Below are 23,233 nucleotides of genomic sequence, written 5' to 3'. Positions count from 1 at the left end.
CCACCTACCTCAAACCATCCAATGGAGGATCTACATTTTTTTCCCATACAAAGCCTCATAAGGTGCCATCTCGATGTTGGAATGATAACTATTATTGTACATGAACTCAATAAGAGGCAAGTGGTCATCCCAACTTCGCTTGAAGTCTAGCACGCACGCCCGTAACATATCCTCGAGTGTCAAAATTATGCGCTCAGCCTGGCCATCTGTCTGAGGGTGAAAGGTTGTACTAAGAATAACATGTGTCCTTAGTTCTGTCCTTTCTAGATGGACTTCCAGAAGTTAGTGGTAAATTGTACTTCTCTATCAGAGATAATAGTTATTGGGACACCGTGTAGCCTAATAATCTCTCTAATATAGAGCCCTGCATAGTCTTCAGCTGTAAAAGTAGCTATGAATGGTAAGAAGTGGGCTGATTTTGTTAGTTTGTCAATAATTACCCAAATAGAGTCAAATTTGCAACGTGATCGAGGTAACCCTGTAATAAAATCCATATTAATTGCTTCCCACTTCCATAAAGGAACAGATATCTCTTGAACTAGCCTAGCGGGTTTTTGGTGCTCAACCTTCACCTGTTGGCAGTTTGGACACTGTGCCACAAACTCAACAATGTTTTTCTTCATGCCATGCCACCAATAGATATCCTTAATATCATGGTACATCTTTGTCGAACCAGAGTGAATAGAATAACGGGAATAAGGTGCCTCTTCCATAATCAGATGTCGAAGCCCTACAACATCTGGAATACATAATCGACCGCTATATCTAAGGACTCCATCTCTTGCTATATAAAATGCTAAAGACTGCTGATCTTGTGCCTTGGCTCTGAGCTGCTCTAAACTGGAATCCTCTTGTTGCCGTGCTTTTACTTCTACAACTAGAGATGATACAGTTGTGTCTTGAATTGTGAATACACTATCGTCTACCTCTAATAATCTGACTCCCAAGCTAGCTAACTGATGAAGCTCTCACTCTAGCTCATGCTTCTCAACACCTAAATAGGATAAACTACCCATAGATCTTCGACTAAAGGCATCGGCTACCATATTTGCCTTACCTGGATGAAATAAAATATCCACATCGTAGTCTTTCAATAACTCAAGCCATTGACGTTGTTATAGATTTAACTCCTTCTGTCTAAAGATAAATTGAAGGCTTTTATGATCTGTGAAGATGTCAACATGAATGACATACAAATAGTGTCTCCAAATCTTTAACGCATGCACAACTGCAACCAACTCTAAATCATGGGTCCAATAGTTCTTCTCATGCTCCCTCAATTGCCTTGAAGCATATGTGATAACCTTACCATGTTGCATTAGAATGCATTCCAACCCAACACTAGAAGCATCACAGTACACCGCATAGCCTTCAACTGCTAGCAATGCTAGAACTGGTGTTGATGTCAACTTGTCCTTCAACTCTTGGAAACAATGCTCGCAAGCCTCAGTCCACTGGAACTTAGTTGCTTTTTGAGTTAGCTTCGTTAATGGTGCTGACAGTAAAGAAAACCCCTCAACAAACCTTTTGTAGTACCCAGCTAACCTTAAGAAACTACGAACCTCAGTCAGAGTCATGGGTATGGGCCAAGTCTTTATGACCTCAATCTTTTGTGTATGAACCGCAATGCCTGCATCTGATACAATATGGCCTAAGAAATCTACAGAGTCCAACTAGAACTCACATTTAGTAAGCTTTGCATAAAGTTCTCAGTCTCGAAGAACCTGAAGGACTTCTCGCAGATGATTTGCATGCTCAACTTTTGAACGTGAATACACAAAAATATCATCAATAAATACAATCACAAACAAGTCTAGATACGGCCTGAATATACTATTCATCAGGTCCATGAACACTACTAGGGCATTACTTAATCCAAAAGACATTAACAAGAACTCAAAGTGTTCATATCTAGTTCTAAATGTTGTCTTTGGAACGTCTTTCTCCAGAACTCGTATCTGGTGGTACCCTGATCTTAAATCAATCTTTGAGAAGTACTTAGCACCTTGTAACTAATCAAACAAGTCATCGATCCTCGAAAGTGGATACTTATATTTTAAAGTCACCTTATGATGAGTCCACAAATTGGACTCATTTAGGGCTACGATTTAGTAGGTTTAGTGTCCTCAAATGCATATTTTGTCTTAAAAACTAATAAAATACCTTGAGTTTTAGGTATTTAGACTTGGAGACAAAGGCATGGACACAATTGAGCAAAACGAAACAAAGAAAGCTGAAAGAACGGAGAAATAAAGATATGCGGATCGTCGAAGCCATTCGGCGTTTCGCCAAATGATCTCACCTCACCTTTTGTTCCAGTGTGCTGAGCCCTGAAAGAACGAATCAAATTAGCGGTGAAAAAGAGCAGTTGACGTATCACCGAGTAGTTTTGTGAAGTTGTACTATGTCTCCAAATGATCCAAAATATGACGAAGTTGAAGGTTAACGCAAGACGATGATGAAACCTACAAAGGGTGGATCGCCGAGTTGATCGGTGATCTCGACTAACGACGCCGAATGATCCGCTGTAGCACAGATTTTTGAAAACTATAATACTCGTTGAGAGTTGTAGCTTAATATCAAATTTTTAATATAGAATTTTTAACATCGACTTTTGAGCTCTAAGTTTGGAGAGGATTTTGAAGAACTTGAAGATTCAAAGGGTTTCAACTCCAAGAATTTGGACTTGGGTCTTGTGGATTCTTCACTCTTGACTTGTTTTGAGACTTAAATCTTCATACCCATTTGAATGCAAACTCATTTTGGTATAAATTTCTATCTCTTTTACATGTCTAACTAAATCCCCAATTCTTGAGGTGTGATTTTGTGAATATGGGTTAGATTATCAGTTGGGTCTTACTTGTTGATGGTTTATTTGTTGTGTAAATGTGATTTCGTTTAGTAGTTGTGGTTGAACTTAATGAAATTGTAGTTGCAAATACAATTTCACTTTTGTGCTTTAGGCTTGCTCGAGAGAGAGGTCGTAAAACTAAGACTACTAAATTGATGGCCGGTGGGAGTGGGTCGACATAAGGTTCAGCTCGAGAGAGTGAACCCTAGTCCTTCTCCCACACACTCAGATCGAGAAAGTGAGTGGGCTAATGCAGAGGATGTTCTTTATGCGGCAAGTGGGTGTCCGAGAGGAACCCATTTGATTCGGGGTAAGTTGCTCGAGAGAGAATTTTCCCCACTATAGTCTAGCCTAGTCACAAATATTCAACGGATTTATCATCAAAAACATGTACCCATTAGTCTAGTCTAACCCATATTCCTATCACATCCCAAGAATCCCGTCTTCTTGATTAGTACTCTTTGCATTTTTGTTGTTTTTGCTTACTTGTCACAAACCCCCATTGATAATTAACGCTTGCGTCACCCCTTAGATTTAACATGTTTACATTCGATAATGTGTTTAGCTATGACTAATTAGAACTTAATTTTATTTTTCTATTAATTCTCAAGTCCACTCCTTTGGGACTCGACCCTAACCCTTGGTTGGGTTACTTTACTATTGTACGATCGTAGACACTTGCATTGGAAGTTGGGTCTTGATTATGCAAACATCACCTTATTCAACTGTTGGTAATCGATACACATTCTTAGTGAGCCATCTTTCTCCTCACGAATAACACTGGCACACCCCATGGTGAAGCACTAGGCTTGATAAAACCGTTATCCAACAAGTCTTTCAACTGATCCTTCAACTCCTTTAGCTCAGTAGGATCCATTTTATAAGTATGGATATATATGGGTTGTCTACCTGGTAGTATATCGATAGGAAAATCAATTTCTCGTTCTGGAGAGATACCAGGGAGCTCGTCTGGAAATACATCTAGAAACTCATTAACTACTAGAATAGACTGAAGAGTCGGTGGTTCTGCATCTATATCATGAACGTGAACAAGATGATAAATACAACCCTTAGTAATCATCCTCCTCGCCTTAAGATAGGAAATAAACCTACCTTTTGGCATTATTTTATCGCCTTTCCATTCCCGAACTGCCTCTCATAGAAAATGGAATCTATCAATCTTTGTCCAGCACTTAAAAATAGCATAACAAGATGCTAACCAGTCCATACCCATAATGACATCAAAATCGACCATCTCTAAATCTACGAGGTCTACAAAGGTCTGACGATCGATAATTTGTACCGTGTAACCTCGATAGACTCTCCTAGAAACAATAGACTCACCAACTAGTTTAGATACAATAAAGGGTTGATCTAATGACTCTGCTACTATACATAACTTCCCCGCAATAAATGGAGTAACATACGACAGAGTAGATCCAACATCTATCAAAGTATAAACACAATGGTAGCAAACAATCAATGCACCTCTCACAACATCTGGTGATTACTCTGAGTCCTTTCGGCCAACTAGTGAATATGTACGGTTCTGGCCACTACCAGAACTAGATGCTCCTTCTCTGCCTCCACATCTACCTCTACCTGCTGAAGTCTGGGGTCCACACCTTATAGACTGTGCTGAAGAGGAGGAACCTACTACTGACCTAGTCGACTGACCTATACCACCCTGACCTATGGTCGGGCAGTTCCTCCACCCATGCCCCTCCTGTCCACAAGAATAACAACATGTTGAACCCTGCCTCCACCTCCCTAAATGCATCCTACTACAAGTAGTGCAATATGGCAGGGTTGTTTTAGCCTAGCCTGAACCCCTCTGCAGCTGAGAGCCTGATGCTCGTGAACCCTCACTTGGGCCTGACCGTCCCTGACGATCAAATCTACTACCCTAGAACTGCTGTGGTGGAGGTCTAGGTGGCCTAATAGAATATTAGGGTCTGGGATCACCCTAAAAATCTCCCTGTGAACCGACGGGCCTAGCCCTCTTCTATCACTCTCTCTCGACCCTCTCACTCATATACTGTAGATGTCGCCGATCCTCTATGATTTGTGCCAAGGCCTAAATTAGCAAGATATACATATTATCATTTAGTGCAGCGGTAGAACAAGCGTCGATATAGGCTGAGTCGATCCCTCCCACTAATCTACGCACCTTGTCATGCATCGTATCAACAAATATTGGTGCATATCTAGCTAATGAATCAAATCTCAGCCCGTACTCTCGGACACTCATGCTGCCCTGTTAGAGGTTTAGAAACTAGTCCACCTGGCCATCCCTAATCTCTCGAGGTAAATAGTGATATATGAAAACTTCTGTCAAGCTATCCCAAGTGGGTACAGATGCATATTTTCCCCTAGATCTCTCGCAACTTTCGTATCACAATACTGCATCATCGGGCAATTAGAATGCTGCTAACTCAACTGACTTAGTCACTGAGGCATGCATGACTCTGAAGATCCTATGAAGCTGTTCAACAAAGTATTGAGGATCCTCTCTGTGATCTTCCCCTGTAAACTGTAAAGGATACAAGGTAAGAAATTCATGAACTCTCGAACTTCCGGGGCCTTTAAAAGGTCCGGCAACATCTAGCGCAACTAGTTGGCGTTGTGCAGCTACTAACTGTGCTAACATACATACTACACTCTTTAAATCCTTATCAGATGGAATAGGAGGAACTAGAGGTGGTACTGGTGGTGAATCCGAGGGTCCTGTAGCCCTCAGAGGGTCCTGAAGCGATGGAAAAGCTATAGGGGGCTTAGAAGATGTCTCCATCTGGGTCTCACAATGGGCTACCTCCACCTGTGGTACCTTGCTGGTCACCTCACCTGCAACTGTATCTACCCTCTGGCTAGCTGTGGTCTGTCTGGAGTCATCCATCTCTATCTACATACAAATATCAATTATAAGCCAGAAACCTCAACCCTTAAGACACCGCTCTATAGCACGAGGTGAGCAAAAGAAGGATAGTCATTCTAACATGCCCGGTAGCTTCTTGCTTATCGAATGTGATGCACAACACATTTATAAACAAGACTCTACTAGACATGGCTTATAGGCTCCCTAGGATACGACGTTCGATGAGTTCATGATTTGGAATCATTTAGGGCTTTATTTGAATAGATTTAGTGTCCTCAAATGCATATTTTGTACCAATAACTTATGTAAATCCTTGAATTTCACGTATTTTGATTAAGGAACAAAGCATGGACACTATTGAGCAAAAAGGAACAAGGCAGCTGAAAGAACGAAGGAATCAAGGCCTGAGGATCGCCTAACCCATTAGGCGAGTCGCCGAATGGCCAGGGTCTCACCTAATATTCTAGAGTGCCAAGCACTGAAGGAGAAAATATAGTCGGCGAGAGAAAAGAGCAGTCGACGAGACACCGAATGGTTCCGCGATGCTGTGCCATATAGCCCAAAGTTACAGAACCTGAAGATGCTGAAGGTAAAAGAAAAACGGCGATGAAAATGACCAAAGAGCGGATAGCCAATTTGATCAGTGATCCCGACTAACTGCGTTGACTGAACCTCCGCAGCACACTTTTTGACAACTATAAATACTTGTTTAAATTTTTAGCTTAGTATCTGATTTTGTGTGGAATCATAATATTTTTTAGTTTTTGAAGTTGAGAGCTTAGAACTGAATAGAGAGATAATATTTCCTTAGCTTTGAAGATTTCCATTTCTAAGAAATTGGAAGTGGATGTTAAAGATTCTTCATCTTAGACCTTTGTAAAGACCATATCAATCCTACCCAATTGATGGAAACACAAATTGGTAACGATTTTTACCTTTTTACTATGTCTAATTAAAACCCCAATTCTTGGGGTGTGATTATGTGATTATGGGTTGATTTAACTGCTGAGTATTGTTAATTGATAGTTTATTTGTTGTTTAAAAGTGATGTCGTTTAGCAATTGTGGTTGAATTTAATGGGTTGTAGTTGCAAATACATTCTTAACTTCGTGTTTTTGGCTTTTTGGAGAGAGGTTTTAAAATCAAAATTACTGAATCGATGGTCTGTGGGTATTGGGTTGTCATGGGTTCAGCTCGAGAGAGTGAATCCTAAACCTTTTTACACACATTCAGTTCGAGAGAGTGAATGAACTAAAGCGAAGGTTGTGCTTCATTGATGCTTATTAGTGTTCGAGAGAAACCAATTTGATTCGGGGTAAATTGTTCAAAAGAAAGTTTACCCGCACGAAAGTCTAGCTTATTCACCAATTTGCAGTTGTTTACTATTAATTACAATTACCCGGTTGTTTACCTTGGCCCATAATCCAATCACATCCCAAGAATCCTGTCTCCATATTTATATTTTCTTGTTATTTGTTATATTAGTTGATAGTACAAACAAACCCCCTTTTATATTTTACACTTGTGTCACCTATAATTTAAACCATGCTTTTATTCATAAATATTTTTATCTATGATTGACTTGAGCATATTTATGCTTTTTTATTGATTCTTGAGTATGAACCATCCCTTGGGACTCGACCCCAACTCACTAGTTGGGTTATATTACTACTCACGATCGTTGGCACTTAGTATTGGATGAAGTATCCTAATACGTGAAATCAAAATAGCGCCGCTACCGGGGAGTGGTGTTACTTGAGAATTTTTAGTTTAGTTGAATTTTGTTCTTGTTAGTTATTGTGATACTTACTTAATTTTTAGTTTTGTTTTGCTTGTTTATTTGTTAAATCAGGAAGTATGAGTGTGAAGGGCAGCAATGGCAGCCAAGTAGGCCATCAAGATGATATCGGAAACCTCAACGATGTCAATGAGCCTCATGCTAATGACCCCCATCTCATGGGTGGTATTGGTGCCATTCGCTTGCCTCCGGCCGAAGGGAATACGGTGTTCCACATCACGAGTACTATGTTGCAACTCTTGCAACTAAAATGGCTTTTCAGTGGTTTGGCTCATGAGGATCCCCATGAGCACATTAGAAACTTCATGGATGTATGCGAACCATTCTCCTTCAAGAATATCTCCCTAGAATCAGTCTAGTTGAGGTTGTTCCCGTTCTCTTTGATGGGAGAAGTGTGCAAGTGGCTGGCTGAATTGCCACGTGAATCAATCACTTCGTGGGAGGAGTTGGTTACCGCATTTCAAGTGCAATTTTTCCCTCCCTCGAAGATGATGACTTTTTGAGATAGCATTCAGAGCTTCAAGCGTCTAGAAGGCGAGCCAATTCATGAAACTTGATTGTGATTCAAAAAGTTGGTGCTTCAATGCCCAACTTATGGCTTGCCTGATAACGTGATAACGTGTTGCTGCAGTATTTTTACCAAAGTTTTGACTCGATAAATAAGGGTGTTGCTGACCAACTTTCTCTAGGAGGATTGATGCAGCAACCTTATGTGATAGCTGCTCAACTATTGGATGGCATGACTGCCATAAACAAGGCGTGGTATACCCGTGAAGACCAGGTCTCCCCTCTCACATTTAAACTAACCAAAGAGCATATGGAGAAACACCAAGAGAGGGACCAGAACATGGCTAAGATCATGACACAACTTGACATTTTATCTAAAAATATCATGGGAGCTGGTACTCGAAGTGTCAATGTTGTGGGCGTCGGGTGTGCTAATCCGGATGAGTCCAAATTTGAGGCCTTGTATAATGAAGAGGTGAATTTCCTAGACATCTAAAGCAGTGGCTATCGTTCAAACTACCCGAGGTAGGGTAGTAACCAAGGTTTGAATAGGGATAAAGTTTGGAAAGACCGAGATCGTGAATAGAGGGACCGTAATCCAAATTGGAAGGATGGGGAGAAGGATAGGTATGTGCCTACCCATGAGCGCCAAAAGCCAAAGGATTCGGAAGGTGGTCAGTCTGAGGATATGCTTTCTCGTATCCTCAAATAAGTTGAGGGGTTGGACAAGATCTTAAAAGAGATGAAAGAAGACGTGTCGACCCTTAGCCAAACCGTCACCTCCCATTTAGTGTCAATCAAACAGTTGGACACCCAAATGGGTCATATCTCGTCTCATCTAAACCCAAGACAGCAAGGGTTGCCTAGTGACACTATGGTCATCCCCAAGAATGAGGTTTGAAGGTGGACTTGCGCCGTGCCACGATGTTAACTAAGGCGCTGCTTGGGAGGCAACACAAGACCCTTTTATTGCTTTATTTTTGTTTTGGTAAATAATGTCGTGTTGATTGGCAGGTTGAAGTGTAAGAAGGTGTTTGAAAAGTGCAGGCTGGCGAGCCAATAGTCCAGTCGGTGCATCGCCAAAGAGGTCGGTGAGCCCGACTTGGACCACTAGGACTCAAAATAATTTTAAATTGGAATCTGTAAAACTCGGCGAGCCCAGGATCAACTTGGTGAATCGCTGACCTGGTCGGCGATCGTGATTTAGTCCGTCGTTTGGACCCCCACATTAACTGGAGGTCCTGTAAAACTCGGCGAGGTAAGAGCCCACTCGGCGAGTCACCGAGTGGGTCAACGAACAAAAACTTATGTCGTTGAATGGGCGAGAACTGGACGGATTTTAAAAGTCCTAAGGTTTAAACTTCCAATTCTTTCACTTTTTATCTTCCTAAACTCACACCCACACTCTAGTTTCTATATTTCGTGCGTTTTCTTCACATTTTAGTCGTCGGATTTGTGTTCGGAGTGGATTACATTGCCACCTAGCATTTCAAAAGTATTTTAATCAGCATCTAAGTTTGCTTTTTCGAACGTCGAATTTATTTTTAGCAATTTTGTACTCATTTGCAATGATCTTATCTTAGTGTCGTGTGCTGGGCCTCTCTGATAGAATTAGAATGTACAAATACCTGATTTGATTTGATAATCTTTCCCGTAATGTTTTGAGTGTGGAAATCTCGTAATCTTGTGCTTTAAAATGAATTGAATTTTGTGGGGTTGTGCTTACATGTTGTTTAGTTTTGTCAAGAAAAGTCTTAGTATCCTAGGGTGGTCTTGCTTTAATTTGACTAGTGCATGCTTTGATTTTTTTCAAGGGTTGCGGGGTTGAATTCAAGAAGTTGGATTGAAAGTAATGTTGGGTCATTTGGCGAGGCGGGTCAAGCTCGCCGAAGGTCCCCCTCTTGCCTTTAATTTCATGATTAATGTGTTGTTGGGCTCTGTAACTTTTGGCAAGAAGCCTGAGTTCACCGAAGGCACTCGGCAACTCACTAAAAGTCTTCTTATTCTCCCTTTGTCTGCACCCCCTGTATATTTGATTGCACTGTAACTTTTGGCGGGCTAGCCCTTGCTTACCGAAAGCTGTCGGTGATTCGCCAATAGTCATTTCCCATCACCTACTTGCCAATTTTTTAAAGCCAATCCTTTTGGAGTGCCCGATCTAGCTCGTCAAAGTGATTCGGCGAGTCTGTCTGCAATTATTTTTCTGTACCTTTGATTTAAATGTTTCTAATTTTTTCCTGATGTTTTGCAGACATGGCTAGACAAAAGGTTGCAGGTAGAAACATGCCACCCCGAAGGAAGGCTAAAGGGATAAAACTAACTGAGGATGCAGCTGTATCCAGAGGTAAAGCTACCAAACTTCTCACAACGGGTGGGAAAGGTAGGGTTAAAGGCAAAACACCTGCGTCATCGAAGGCCAACTCTGACAGTGACGGCATCTATGACACTTACCTCACCACTATTGAGAGTGAGGATGAGCATCAGGATCCTCAAACTGTAGCTTCTGATGATGATGAGTTGGTGGTAGCACAAAGGGCAGAGCTACGTTAAAAAAGAATGCATGATCCATCTAGGATCAGAACTCCTCAGCCCACCACTTCTCGTCTTCCAGTTCCAGAGCAGGCTTTAGTCCTAGAACCTCCTGTGCAGGGTCCTCCCCCAAATTCTATGAATAGATTAAAGACTGAGGGGTTGAGGACAATCATTGAGAAGAAGCGCATGTCCATTGAATATGTGATTAATAGGTATCCCGAGATTATGAGATGTCTGAAGTCTCATAATTTCCAGATCTTCACAAATCCCCGTGGCCCGTATATTCCAAATCGGGTCCGAGTGTTCTATGTTTCTTATGGGACCTTGATACCACAGAGGAAGAAGCAAGCAACTACATTCAAACCGGTTGATTATGTAGTAGTTCGGGGAAAGAAGGTCAAGTGTGATAGTGAGTCTATCAATGTTGTCCTGGACTGTCCTGATGATATTGATGACGACTGGCAACACATGATCTGCACTACCACATTACAAAATATGAAGAAGTGGTTAACTCCTCTCATATCAGACGGTGCCCCCAAATAGCTGGAAGTTGGAGCACCTATCGAGAAAAATGATCTAAACATAGCTGCAAGATTCTAGATTAGCGTCATCAGTAGTACTATCATGCCTTCCCAGAACGAGTCGATTCCCCAGCATGCCAAGGAAGCCTATTTGGGTTGTATCATTGATGAGACGACGTTTAATCTGGGGATGATTATAGCACAGGAGATGGTCATGATAGCCAAGCAGCACCAGACCTCACTCCTCTTTCCGGTGTTGATCACTAAGCTATGCAGATGGGCTTGAGTTTCGAGAGATGCAAAGATGGATGTGGAAGTGATTCCCACATCCTCTACTGATATCCAAAGGATCAAGGCAAAATATTTGAAGGATTAGGTAGAAAAGAAGAAGAAGGCAGCCTCGGCGGACTCTCCCCCGGTTATAGACACAAACTCAGTACCTGCAGAGGCATCTTTGACTACTCCGCCCCCTGGGCCTTCAGGTACTTCTTGTGTTGTATGTTCTGATATTCCTAGTTCTTATGATGTTGCACTGCCTCCTAGACCTGTTGATGCTGCTGTCTCCCGAGCCCGATCACTCAGGCTTCATTACTCCGGATGGAGCAACTTACCCATTATGCTGATCATCGGGATGCCAGACTCGAGGCCTCCATTCTGGGCATGATTCAAACTGCCTTGGCTGATGTTGTGACACCCTTGAGCACTACCATTGACGTCTTTGCGGCTAGGATATCGGTGTGTGAGTGTGGCCAAGGAGCCACCGAGGAGGTGACGGCCTTAAAGGCCGCTATTGTTGTGTTGAGGAGTGATGTGGATCAGCTAAAGTCCACCAACATGTCCATTATCTTCGGGACGGTGGAGATTCTAGATGTACCAGATATGTCTCCAGCTACCACCGGAGATGAGATTAGAGTTGAGAAAGCAGTTGATCCTGAGTCTGAGGCAAAGATTTATGAGGAGATGCTCGAGGTGGATGAGAAAGCTTCATAAGAGGGCCTTACTGAGACTGAAGAGGCCATGGTAGATATTGTTGTGCAGGCCTCCTTAGCAGATACTCCCGAGTCCAAACTAATGCACCGGGCACTGATGCCCAGATAGATGGAGCGAATGTGTAGACATAACCCCTTTTTTACCTCCCTCTATGTCTTTCTTTATTTTGACTTGTGGATGATATGTTTTGTTTGCATTTAAGGACAAATGATTTTATTTGTAGTGGGGTGAGGCCCACCTTTTGTGTGACTTTTTTGTGAATACTGATGTTTTGTTTATATATTTGGGTTTTTGAGCCATAATTGTGTTTTTACACTATTTTTGTGGATGGTTGAGCTTGTGGCTCCTTGTTTTAAATGTAAATGATTTTTAACCTTTCTGGAAAAAAAATTGCCACGTCTTGTTTGTGTTGAATATGGCTGTTCTTTTGCAAATTTGAGTATCGGTTTTGATCAATACCGATGACTTGAATAATGCTCATAATCGAACAAAAATGAATGTTCGACTACGATGAGGCCAAATGAAGTTTCATAGACAATATGTGAACTTTTTGCATCTTGTTGTGACTAGCCAAGTATCAAATTGAGTCTCTTGTGATGGTCATTGCACACTAGCGAAAGTGTGGAGTCTTGTTTATCATTGGTGTCAATGCCTTGTGTGATGAGCTTACTGTGTGAACCATGCATGATGAAACCTAGATGTGAACCCTTGAGATGATCTTAGGCGACTTTAAACAGTGTGAACTAATTTGACATTATACCTTTATTTGTGGCCTAACTTGTGAGTATGTGAACCCCGCTTGAGCACCCTCTGAGCCTTAACCATTTCTGGGAAGAAACTTGATGAAAACATAACCTTTCTTGATCCAATACCCATAATCCTCATGATTTGTGGTTTGTTTGAATAGCCAACTTAGGCCAAAGGCCTAAGTCGGGGGTATGGTGAAAAGAAAAGATAAATCAAGAAGTGCAAGAAAGTCCCCTTTGACCCATGGTTTTGAGAAAAATGGAACCCCTCCATATAAAAAAAGAGAGAGAAAAAAAGAAAAGAATGAAAAATTTGTGGAATAAAGTTGTGAAAATACAAAGAAAATGGAGTTTCCAACAGTCCATGGAAAGTGAATAATGGGATGACTTGTAAGTACGAATGAAAAAAGATGAAGAAAGGGAAAGGGAGTGTTGTTCACACCACATTTCATGAGGACTATAGCCAATGAGCCTAAATGACCATAAATTTGCATTCAATCCTGTTACAAGCCTTGAAAATACCTTTTTGATCTTGAGTGAGCTGAAACAAATGTTGGTTGAAAAATACGGGTAAACCTATGGGTGAAATCATACATTGTGTTCATCTTTGTGAGTCTGAGCATTGCATTTGATTCCGAAACTTTAAATTGTTGAACCATTGTGTGTGAACATGGAATCATTCTTTGTGTGAGGGCATTTGAGTACCTTTGTTGAGCTTGAACTTGCATTTGAAGCAAGTATTGTGAGCTTGAGATTCTTTGATATTGGTGAGTCACAATTGATCTTTGCATGAGTAAGTTGTGTCTTTTTGTGTGCATTCATGATTGAATCTTATGTAGCACTGTTTGAGACATCCTTTTTGAACTGCTGAACTTGAGTTTTACTTGAGGACAAGAAAAAGTTTAAGTTGGGGGTGTTGATGAGTCCATGATTTGGACTCATTTAGGGCTTTATTTGAATAGATTTAGTGTCCTCAAAAGCGTATTTTGTACCAATAACTATGTAAATCATAGAATTTTAGGTATTTGGATTGAGGAACAAAGCATGGACACTATTGAACAAAAAGGAACAAGGGAGCTGAAAGAACAAAGGAAAGAAGGCCTGAGGATCACCTAACCCATTAGGTGAGTCGTCGAACGGCCAGGGTCTTGCCTAATGTTCCAGAGTGCTGAGCCCTGAAGGAGAAAATCTAGTCGGCGAGAGAAAGGAGCAGTCGGCGAGTAACCGAACGGTTCCGCGATGCAGTGTCATGTCGCCCAAAGTTACAGAACCTGAAGATGCTGAAGGCAAAATAAAAACGACGATGAAAATGACCAAAGGGCGGATCATCAATTGGGTCGGTGATCCCGACTAACTGCGCCGACTAAACCTCCGCAGCACACTTTTTGACAACTATAAATACTTATTTAAATTTTTAACTTAGTATCTGATTTTGTGTGGAATCATAATATTTTTTAGTTTTTGAAGTTGAGAGCTTAGAACTGAATAGAGAAACAATATTTCCTTAGCTTTGAAGATTTGAAGATTTCCATTTCGAAGAAATTGGAAGTGGGTGTTGAAGATTCTTCATCTTAGACCTTTGTAAAGACTATATCAATCCTACCCAGTTGATGGAAACACAACTTGGTAACGATTTTTATCTTTTTACTATGTCTAGCTAAAACCCCAATTCTTGGGGTGTGATTATGGATTGATTTAACTGTTGGGTATTGTTAATTAATAGTTTATTTGTTGTTTAAAAGTGATTTTGTTCAGTAATTGTGGTTGAATTTAATGGGTTGTAGTTACAAATACAATCTTAACTTCTTGTTTTTGGCTTGCTCGAGAGAGATTTTAAAACAAAAATTATTGAATCGATGGTCTGTGGGTATTGTGTTGTCATGAGTTCAGCTCGAGAGAGTGAATCCTAAACCCTTTTCCACACATTCAGCTCGAGAGAATGAATGGACTAAAGTGAAGGTTGTGCTTCATTGCTGCTTATTAGTGTTCGAGAGAAACCAATTTGATTCGAGGTAAATTGTTTGAGAGAAAGTTTATCCCCACTAAAGTTTAGCTTATTCAACAATTTCTAGTTGTTTACTATTAATTACAATTACCCGGTTGTTTACCTTGGCCCATAATCCAATCACATCCCAAAAATCTCATCTCCATATTCGTATTTTCATGTTACTTATTGTTTTAGTTGATAGTACAAACAAACCCCCTTTATAATTGACACTTGTGTCACCTATAATTTAAACCATGCTTTTATACGTAAATATTTTTAGCTATGATTGACTTGAGCATATTTATGTTTTTCTATTGATTCTTGAGTACGAACCACTCCCTTGGGACTCGACCCCAACTCACTAGTTTGGTTATATTACTACTCACGATCGTTGGCACTTAGTATTGGATAAAGTGTCCTGATACGTGAAATCAACATTGCTCTGGTACCAAGTTTTTCACGCCCCAAACTCAAGGGGCGCAATTGGCTTCTAATGCCAAAACTCAGGCTTGAGCCGACCCTGTTGAATCATTTGCTACTAGCGCATAACAGCCACACGCAATCAAGTAAACAAACAAGTATATCTCGGCTTAAAATTAAGCTTTCGGCCGGCAATGCCCCTGTCAATAGATCTATAAAAGAAACAGCTACTCCCAGGAGTTCATATAAAGAAATAGCCAACTAGCATAGAAGTCTGGATTGGGTCGTCGAGGCAACATGATCTCTATGCCAAAACTGAAAGCAGGTGTATATCAGGACAATACATCAAACAACTAATAAGCTTCAGCAAACCAACAAACTAGGACAGCATGGCCATAACGTAGCTATACACCTCACACACTAGTCTACAAGCCTCTAAAAGTGGTAAAAATTGGCGGGACAAGGCCCCAGCCTACCCATAAAAATATATACAACAAAAGCTAACAAACCTCCCAACTCTGGAAGCTCTAGAGGAAAGGGGCTAGCCAATCAGATAGAAGTCAATCTTGCTACCGAGGAGGCCTACAGGGTCTTCTATCGGGACCTGCAGGCAAGAATGTAGTACCCCCACTCAATGGGGCTTCAATACAAAATAATATACCGAGTATGAAAGGAAATAGACTATGAGCAGGTATCCTAACATACTAGGTGTAATTTGATAAATAAATCAAGGATAATATAAGTGTACTGACCTGCTCCCAAATCTAAACATATCCAAAGTAATAAAAAAACAACCTAACCAATCCCCCATAAGCTCGACAGGTACAAACATCACACTAACCACCTACCCAGGCCCCCATAAGCCTCGAAGGTGCCAATCAGCCTATACACCCCTATCGATAGTCCCCTAGCCCCGTAGGTAGTCACATAGCCCTCTTAGGAAATAATATAACCCTGTACGTAGCATATAGCTCTCTTAGGCGACAATATAGCTTATAGATAACTCGTAGCCCTCTTAGGCAACAACATGGCCCTGTAGGTAGCACATAGCCTTCTTAGGCGTCAATATAACCCCGTTGGCTACTCATAGACCTTCTAGGCATCAATATAGCTCCGTAGGCAACTCATAGCCCTTCTAGGCATCAATATAGCCTCGTAGGCAGAACATAGCCCTTCTAGGCATAGATCACATTCTTGCAGCTAACCACAATAGCTCCAAGGAAAATAATAACAATCCAATAAGCTAAAAGAGAGCAATTTATCTATAAGCAACCTATACGAATAGCCTCTAAGTCATTTCCAACATAGGGACGCTACTAACTAAATAATAATCCTGACAAAGGAGTATTATATCCACTCGAGCACCCAACAATCAACAATAATGGCTACAAGGATAACAACCCAATTACATTGCTCCTAAGCTTTAATAAAACATGTCGTAAGAAGGGAATAACCTTAACATTTTTCTCTGAATTCATGTGGCCTAACGACTTTTACTCATAACCTCCTCGACACTATAACAAGACAGGACCATAATCAACACACAAGAATAGAAGATACCACGATAATCCGCTTAAAGATATGTATATCCATCGCAAATTGCTATTTGCAGCTGATCAAAGTTAGAGTCAATGAAAGAAGGGTCTTACCTTGATCTTAAATTCGTAATACACCTAAAAACCTTAAAATATGTCCAATCTCTTGATGTCCTAATGATATACCATGAGTTTACGGTATTTTTGATACAATTCACTTAAGAGTTGTGTATGTCTATGGCCATTTTGTATTAGAAATATATTTTTATGTGTATGTTTGCAGGAAATAGTCTTGGAAGCGATTGAGTGAGATGGCAGCTGAAAATATGCAGAAGTAGCCACCCACGGAGTGACCTACAAATTGTAGGTCCTCTGACGGTCCGTCGCTCGGTAGGCGTATATAGGAGCATTAGGGAATTCTAACCAAGTGTGGAGAAGTGATCTACGGACCATAGATCAACCTATGAGTCATCCTGCACATCCATCCAATGTGTTCAGAGAGTTGGAGTTCCAGTAGCTGATGAAAATTCTAAGTGTAGAGCCACAGAAGAGGACCCACGCACCGTAAGTCAGCCTACGGTCCGTCTTGCACGTTCGTCGTTGTTGATCTGAGAGTGAAGGTTCCAGCCTCTACTGAAAAAGTTCTAAGTGTTGACCAACGGAAGGGACCTACGGACCAAAGGTCGACCCACGGTCCGTAGGTTGAGTCATCGATTAAAGCCGCGTCCCAGAAGCTTATTTCCTTATTTTGTTTCCTTTTTGTTTAGGACATATTTTTCTATAAATAGGGTATGTAAACCTCGTTTTTAGGGGTTAGACACTGTTTTTTACTTTTAGTTATTGGTATTTTCTTTGGGAATTAACTTGCAAACTTTGGCAATTTGAATTTTGGATTTCAGTTTATAAGATTTTTGCTTTGAAATTTAATTGGAGATTTTGGGTTTCTTCTACTCTAATTGTAAGTTGATGAATTCTTTTTACCCAATTATGAATTGTGTTCTATCAAGCATGAGTATCTAAATCCACAACTAGGGTTGTGGGAACCATGAGCAATTAACAAAGTATGAATAATAATTAACTAATTCTTGAATAGTGTTTATGCATGTATTGTTAATTCTTTCGCTTAGAAGTCTTTTTAACGATGCGCAACGTTAGAATTTGCCTTGTTGCTACTTGCCGGACCAAGGAGGTAGTTAATGAGAAAAGAATTAACAACGGAGATTTAGTGGATGCTATCTAATAGTCTAATGTCAATTGATGCGATGGTGAAAACTAAGTCATACATTGATGTGATGTCTTATCTGAGGTAAAGGTAAGGGATAGTAAAGGATACACTCGTAGCCAGAACAAGGTGCGTAGTGAAAATTTCATATTTGGAGGACCAATCACTTACGGATACCTATCTTACCAACTTTGCATGTAAAACACTAGGAAAGGATTACTATTATTTGGAGTACCGCGTTAAAAGCTTATGGGGAACACATACACCCTAGTTTCTCTCTCATATTGATAACTTAAAGTTTGAATCTTGCTCACTTGTTACTTAAACAACCCTCAATTATTTGCCTACAAAAATCGCCCCCCCCCTTTAATTACTTGTTTCGGAAATAGTTTGACTAAACGGATAAAATAGTGAGTTAAGTTTAAGTATGAACCATATTCCTGGGATCGACCCCAACCTACAAGTTGGATTCTTTATTTGACGACAATCGCTTATATTTCTTTAATTGAGGTGTAATTTGAGCGTATCAAATTTTGGTGCCAACGTCAAGAAAACCAAGTTCGGAACTATGGTAACTACAATTAAGAGGGTAACTATGTCTGGGATGGGAACTACAATTGTGACAATAACTACAACCAGAACAACTCTGGAAACAGAAAGGAGAGAGTTGGGCCTTATGTTCCACCTATAAATTGGGAATCTGGCAATAAAGAATCTGGGGGTAGTATGTCATGCATTGAGGATATGATGCAGAAGATGATGAAGAGGTTTGATACGACTAATGAGAATGTGAAAGAGATGCGGAATGACTTGTCTGGAATCGATCAAAAAGTTGATGCCAATGCAGTGTCGATAAAATAACTTGATTAGCAGTTTAATCATTTGTCCACTACTACGAACCCACGTCAGCCTGGCACACTTCCTAGCAAAACCATCTAAAATCCAAAGAATGATGGGCATTATATGACAGTCACTATTCAAGGAGGTAAACAAACCATTGATCCCCATATGCCGTCTGAGGTTGAATTTGTAGTAGAATGAGATTATGATGAGATCGAGGCTACTGGAGAGTCTAAAAATACTACAGAGAAGGAGGCGGAGGTGACCCAAAAAGTTTTTTCCATGCCTAGATCTCCACCACCATTCCCATAGAAATTGGTAAAGAAGATTAAAGAAGGGAAATACCACAGGTTCATTACTATGTTGAAACAGCTTTCCATCAATGTTTCGTTTATAGAAGCTTTGGAGCAAATGCCTGGGTATGCGAAGTTTATGAAGGATTTGGTGACCAAAAAGAGGGCCATCAGTTTTAAGAATGATGAGAGGTTGCAACATTGCAGTGCTATTGACACTAGGTCACTTGTGAAGAAGAAAGGGGATCCTGGTGCTTTCACTATTCCTTGTACCATTGGGTTGTTGCATTTTGTGAAGGCGTTGTGTGATTTGGGTGCTAGCATTAATCTGATGTCATTATCTATCTACAAGAAGTTGGGATTAGGCGCTCTAAAACTGACTGCGAAGCGACTACTCATTGCCGATAAAACTGTGAAGAAGCCCATTGGGGTTCTCCAAGATGTCCTTGTGAAAGTGGAGTCGTTCATTTTTTCGGCGGATTTTGTGATACTTGATTATGAGGTCAATTTTGAGGTCCCATCATCTTAGGGAGACCATTCCTTGCTACTCGGCGCGCCTTGGTCGATATGGAAAGAGGGAAGTTGAAGTTCTGATTGAATAATGAAGAGGTAACTTTCAATATCTGTAGGTCTATGAAGCAGGAAAGCGATCTCAAGTCAGTATCAGTGGTGAATCATATTGTGGAGCTAGGATCTGATGTGTCTATTGAAGAGAGGTTGGGTGTTGATGCAGTGGTAGCGATAATGATGAATTTTGAGGGTGATGGTATTGAAGACTACGATGAATTAGTTGCCGCACTTGATAGGTTCGAATTTCGTTCCAAACCAAAGAAATTAAAGCTAGATATGAAGAATCGCGACTCTCCACCCACAAAACTGTCTGTTGAAGAAGCTCCAAAATTGGAGCTCAAGGATCTACCATCGCATTTGAGGTATGTATTCTTGGGGAGAGATGGAACTTTACGGGTAATCATTGTTGCTGAATTGAGTGAGGTACAAGAAGAGGCATTGGTTTCTGTGTTGAAGAGGTTCAAACGGTCTATTGGATGGACTATTGCGAACATTATTGGGATTCCTCCTGGCATTTTTTCTCGTAAAATCCAACTCATGCCGGACAGCAAGCCTAGTATCAAGCACCAAAGGAGACTAAAATCCGCCTATACAAGAGGTAGTGAAAAATGAAATCATCAAATAGTTGGATGATGGAGTCATATACTCCATCGTAGATAGTAGTTGGGTCTGTCTTGTTCAGTGTGTACCTAAGAAAGGTGGGATTACTGTGGTTCCTAATACAAAAAAAGAGCTTGTTCCGAGGTGGCCAGTGACTAGATGGAGAGTATGCATGGACTATCGCAAATTGAATGCTTGGACATAAAAGGATCATTTCCCTATGTCATTCATGGATCACATGTTGGATCGCCTTGCTGGTAAGGGTTGATATTGCTTTCTTGATGGTTATTCGAGCAACAATCAGATCTCCATTGCTCCGGAAGACCAAGAGAAGACGTCCTTCACTTGTCCTTATGGGACTTTCGCCTTCAAAAGGATGCTATTTGGGTTGTGTAATGCTCCAGCAACCATCCAGCGTTGCATGATGTCGATATTCTCATATATGGTGGAGGACATTATTGAGGTATTTATGGATGATTTCGTTGTGGTAGGTGACTCATTTGATGGTTGTTTGATGCATCTGGTTGAGGTACTAAAATGGTGTAAAGAGTGCAATCTTGTGCTTAATTGGGAAAAATGCCACTTTATGGTGAAAGAGGGGATCATTCTAGGTCATCGGATTTTTGAGAAGGGTATTGAGGTTGATAGAACTAAAGTTTAGGTAATAGAAAAGCTTCTACCACCCATCTCTGTTAAAGATGTTAGAAATTTTCTTGGGCATGTAGGCTTTTATAGGAGGTTTATCAAAGATTTCTCCAAAATTGCACACCCATTGTGCAAATTGCTCGAAAAGAAGTGTAACTTTGATTTTGATTAAGCTTGTCTGAGGGCATTTGGAGAGTTGAAAGCAAAGCTAGTTTCCGCACCTATCATTATTTCACCAGATTGGGGGCAACCGTTTGAAGTGATGCGTGACGCGAGTGGAGTGGCTCTTGGTGTGGTATTGGGACAGAGGCAAGAGAAGATTCTTCATCCTATTTACTATGCCAGCAAAGCTCTGAATGTAACTCAAAAGAACTATACGGTGACTGAACAGGAACTCCTTGTTGTGATTTTCACATTCAAGAAATGTTGATCCTACTTGCCTGGTACTAAGGTCATAGTGCTTACTGACCATTCCGCATTGAGGTATCTGATGGCTAAAAAGGATGTCAAACTGAGGTTGATTAGATGGGTATTGTTGCTGCAAGAGTTCGATTTTGAGGTAAAAGATAGAAAGGGGACAGAAAATCAAGTTGCCGATCATTTATCCATATTAGAGGAGGAAGCTATCAAGCTAGGTGATGGAGCTGGAATTAATGATGAATTCCCAGACGAACAGGTTTTGGCTGCTTCTCCTGATCTTATTCCTTGGTTCACAGATTTTGCTAACTACTTGGCAAGTGATTTGGTGCTATTAGATTTTTCATTCCATCAAAGGAGAAAATTTATGCATGATCTGAAGAAGTTCTTTTGGGATGAGCCTTACTTGTTTCGTATTTGTGTTGATGGGATAATTCGTCGTTGTGTGTCATTCATCACCTGTTGGTGGGCATCATACTGGTATTCGGACTGCGCATAAAATCTTGCAGTGTGGGTATTACTGGCCTACCATCCACCAAGATGCTCATGATTTCGCCAAGTCTTGTGATCGTTGCCAAAGAGAAGGAGGAATTTCAAAGAGGCACGAGCTACTTATTAATCTTTTATTGGTGATTGAGTTGTTAGATATTTGGGGCCTTGACTTCATGGGTCCATTTGTGAGTTCACATGGGATGAAGTATATTCTTGTTGTGGTTGATTATGTGTCGAAATGCATGGAAGCAATTTTGTTTTCAAACAATGAGGGTAAGAGTGTCACCGCATTCCTGAAAAAGAGTATCTTCTCCAGATTTGGTACACCTAGGGCAATCATCAGCGATGGAGGTTCCCTCTTTTGCAATTAGTTGTTCAAGGCATTGCTAGAGAAATATGGAGTCCATCACAATGTAGCCACTCTTTACTATCCACAATCTAGTGGGCAAGTTGAAGTGTCAAAAAGAAAGATAGAGCAAATCCTTGCAAAGACTGTGAACGCCAGAATGGATTGGTCAATGAGGTTTGATGATGCTCTATCGGCCTATCGCACCGCATTCAAGACTCCTATAGGTATGTCCCCCTACCAACTTGTATATGGACAGTCATGCCATTTGCTGGTAGAGCTAGAGCATAAGGCCATGTGGGTGCTAAAAAAGTTGAATTTGGATTAGGGCACCGCATCAAGTCAAAGAGTGAATGACATGAATGAGCTTGAGGAGTTTCTCCTAAAAGCATATAAAAGTTCAGCCTTGTACAAGGAGAAGAGGAAGAAGTATCATGATCAAAAGATTGAGAAGCGTGAATTTGTTGTGGGTGATCTGGTGCTTTTATTCAACTCAAGGTTGTGATTGTTTCCTGGCAAGCTCAAGTCCAAATGGACCAGGCCATTCCGAGTCACTCAAGTATTTCCACATGGAGCGGTCGAGCTCGAGAACAAGGAGGGAACAAGCTTCAAGGTGAACGGGCAAAGGATCAAGGTCTACATGGGGAAATCGGAGAGTGTGGAAGGTGAACGGGCAAAGGATCAAGGTCTACATGGGGAAATCTTGATGAAGTCTGAGTAATCAGGGTGTCTGCGTCGTGCCGCGAAGTTAAATCAAGAGCTGCTTGGGAGGCAACCCAAGATGTATAATCTAGCCAACTATGGGTTTTTCTTTTTGATTCAGGAGTTTTCTTCTCTTTTTTCAAAATTTTTTGTAACTCTTTAGATAGGTGTTTTATTTTTGTATTAGTGTTGGCTAGATATAGAATAGGGTCCGTGTCTAAAACGTGTCCAGAAAATGAAAAAGGAAGTCCTAATGGTTGCTACGTGTATAGGGACAAAAGGCAAAATCTGCAGAAAAATAGTTGTGCAGTGGTCTACGGACCCCATCGACGGTCCGGTGGTCC

General features: G+C 40.9%; 2 protein-coding genes across 2 annotated transcripts; both read left to right on the top strand.

The window, feature by feature from the left end:
- The first annotated feature begins 11,744 nt into the window (after positions 1-11,744).
- LOC125858921 (uncharacterized) lies at positions 11,745-12,074 on the top strand. Its single transcript, XM_049538690.1, has one exon. It carries the CDS (start codon positions 11,745-11,747, stop codon positions 12,072-12,074), a length of 330 nt encoding a protein of 109 aa, XP_049394647.1.
- Positions 12,075-19,235: 7,161 nt separating this feature from the next.
- Positions 19,236-22,908, top strand: LOC125858920 (uncharacterized). Its single transcript, XM_049538689.1, has 5 exons — positions 19,236-19,368; positions 19,483-19,579; positions 19,747-20,285; positions 21,547-21,829; positions 22,728-22,908. Exons 1-5 carry the CDS (start codon positions 19,236-19,238, stop codon positions 22,906-22,908), a joined length of 1,233 nt encoding a protein of 410 aa, XP_049394646.1.
- Positions 22,909-23,233: the final 325 nt, after the last annotated feature.

The sequence above is a fragment of the Solanum stenotomum genome, chromosome 3 (assembly GCF_019186545.1).
Source record: "Solanum stenotomum isolate F172 chromosome 3, ASM1918654v1, whole genome shotgun sequence".
NCBI classification, from domain to species: Eukaryota; Viridiplantae; Streptophyta; class Magnoliopsida; order Solanales; family Solanaceae; genus Solanum; species Solanum stenotomum.
Note: the sequence above shows the minus strand (reverse complement) of the source record. Positions and strands in the feature narration are given on the sequence as shown.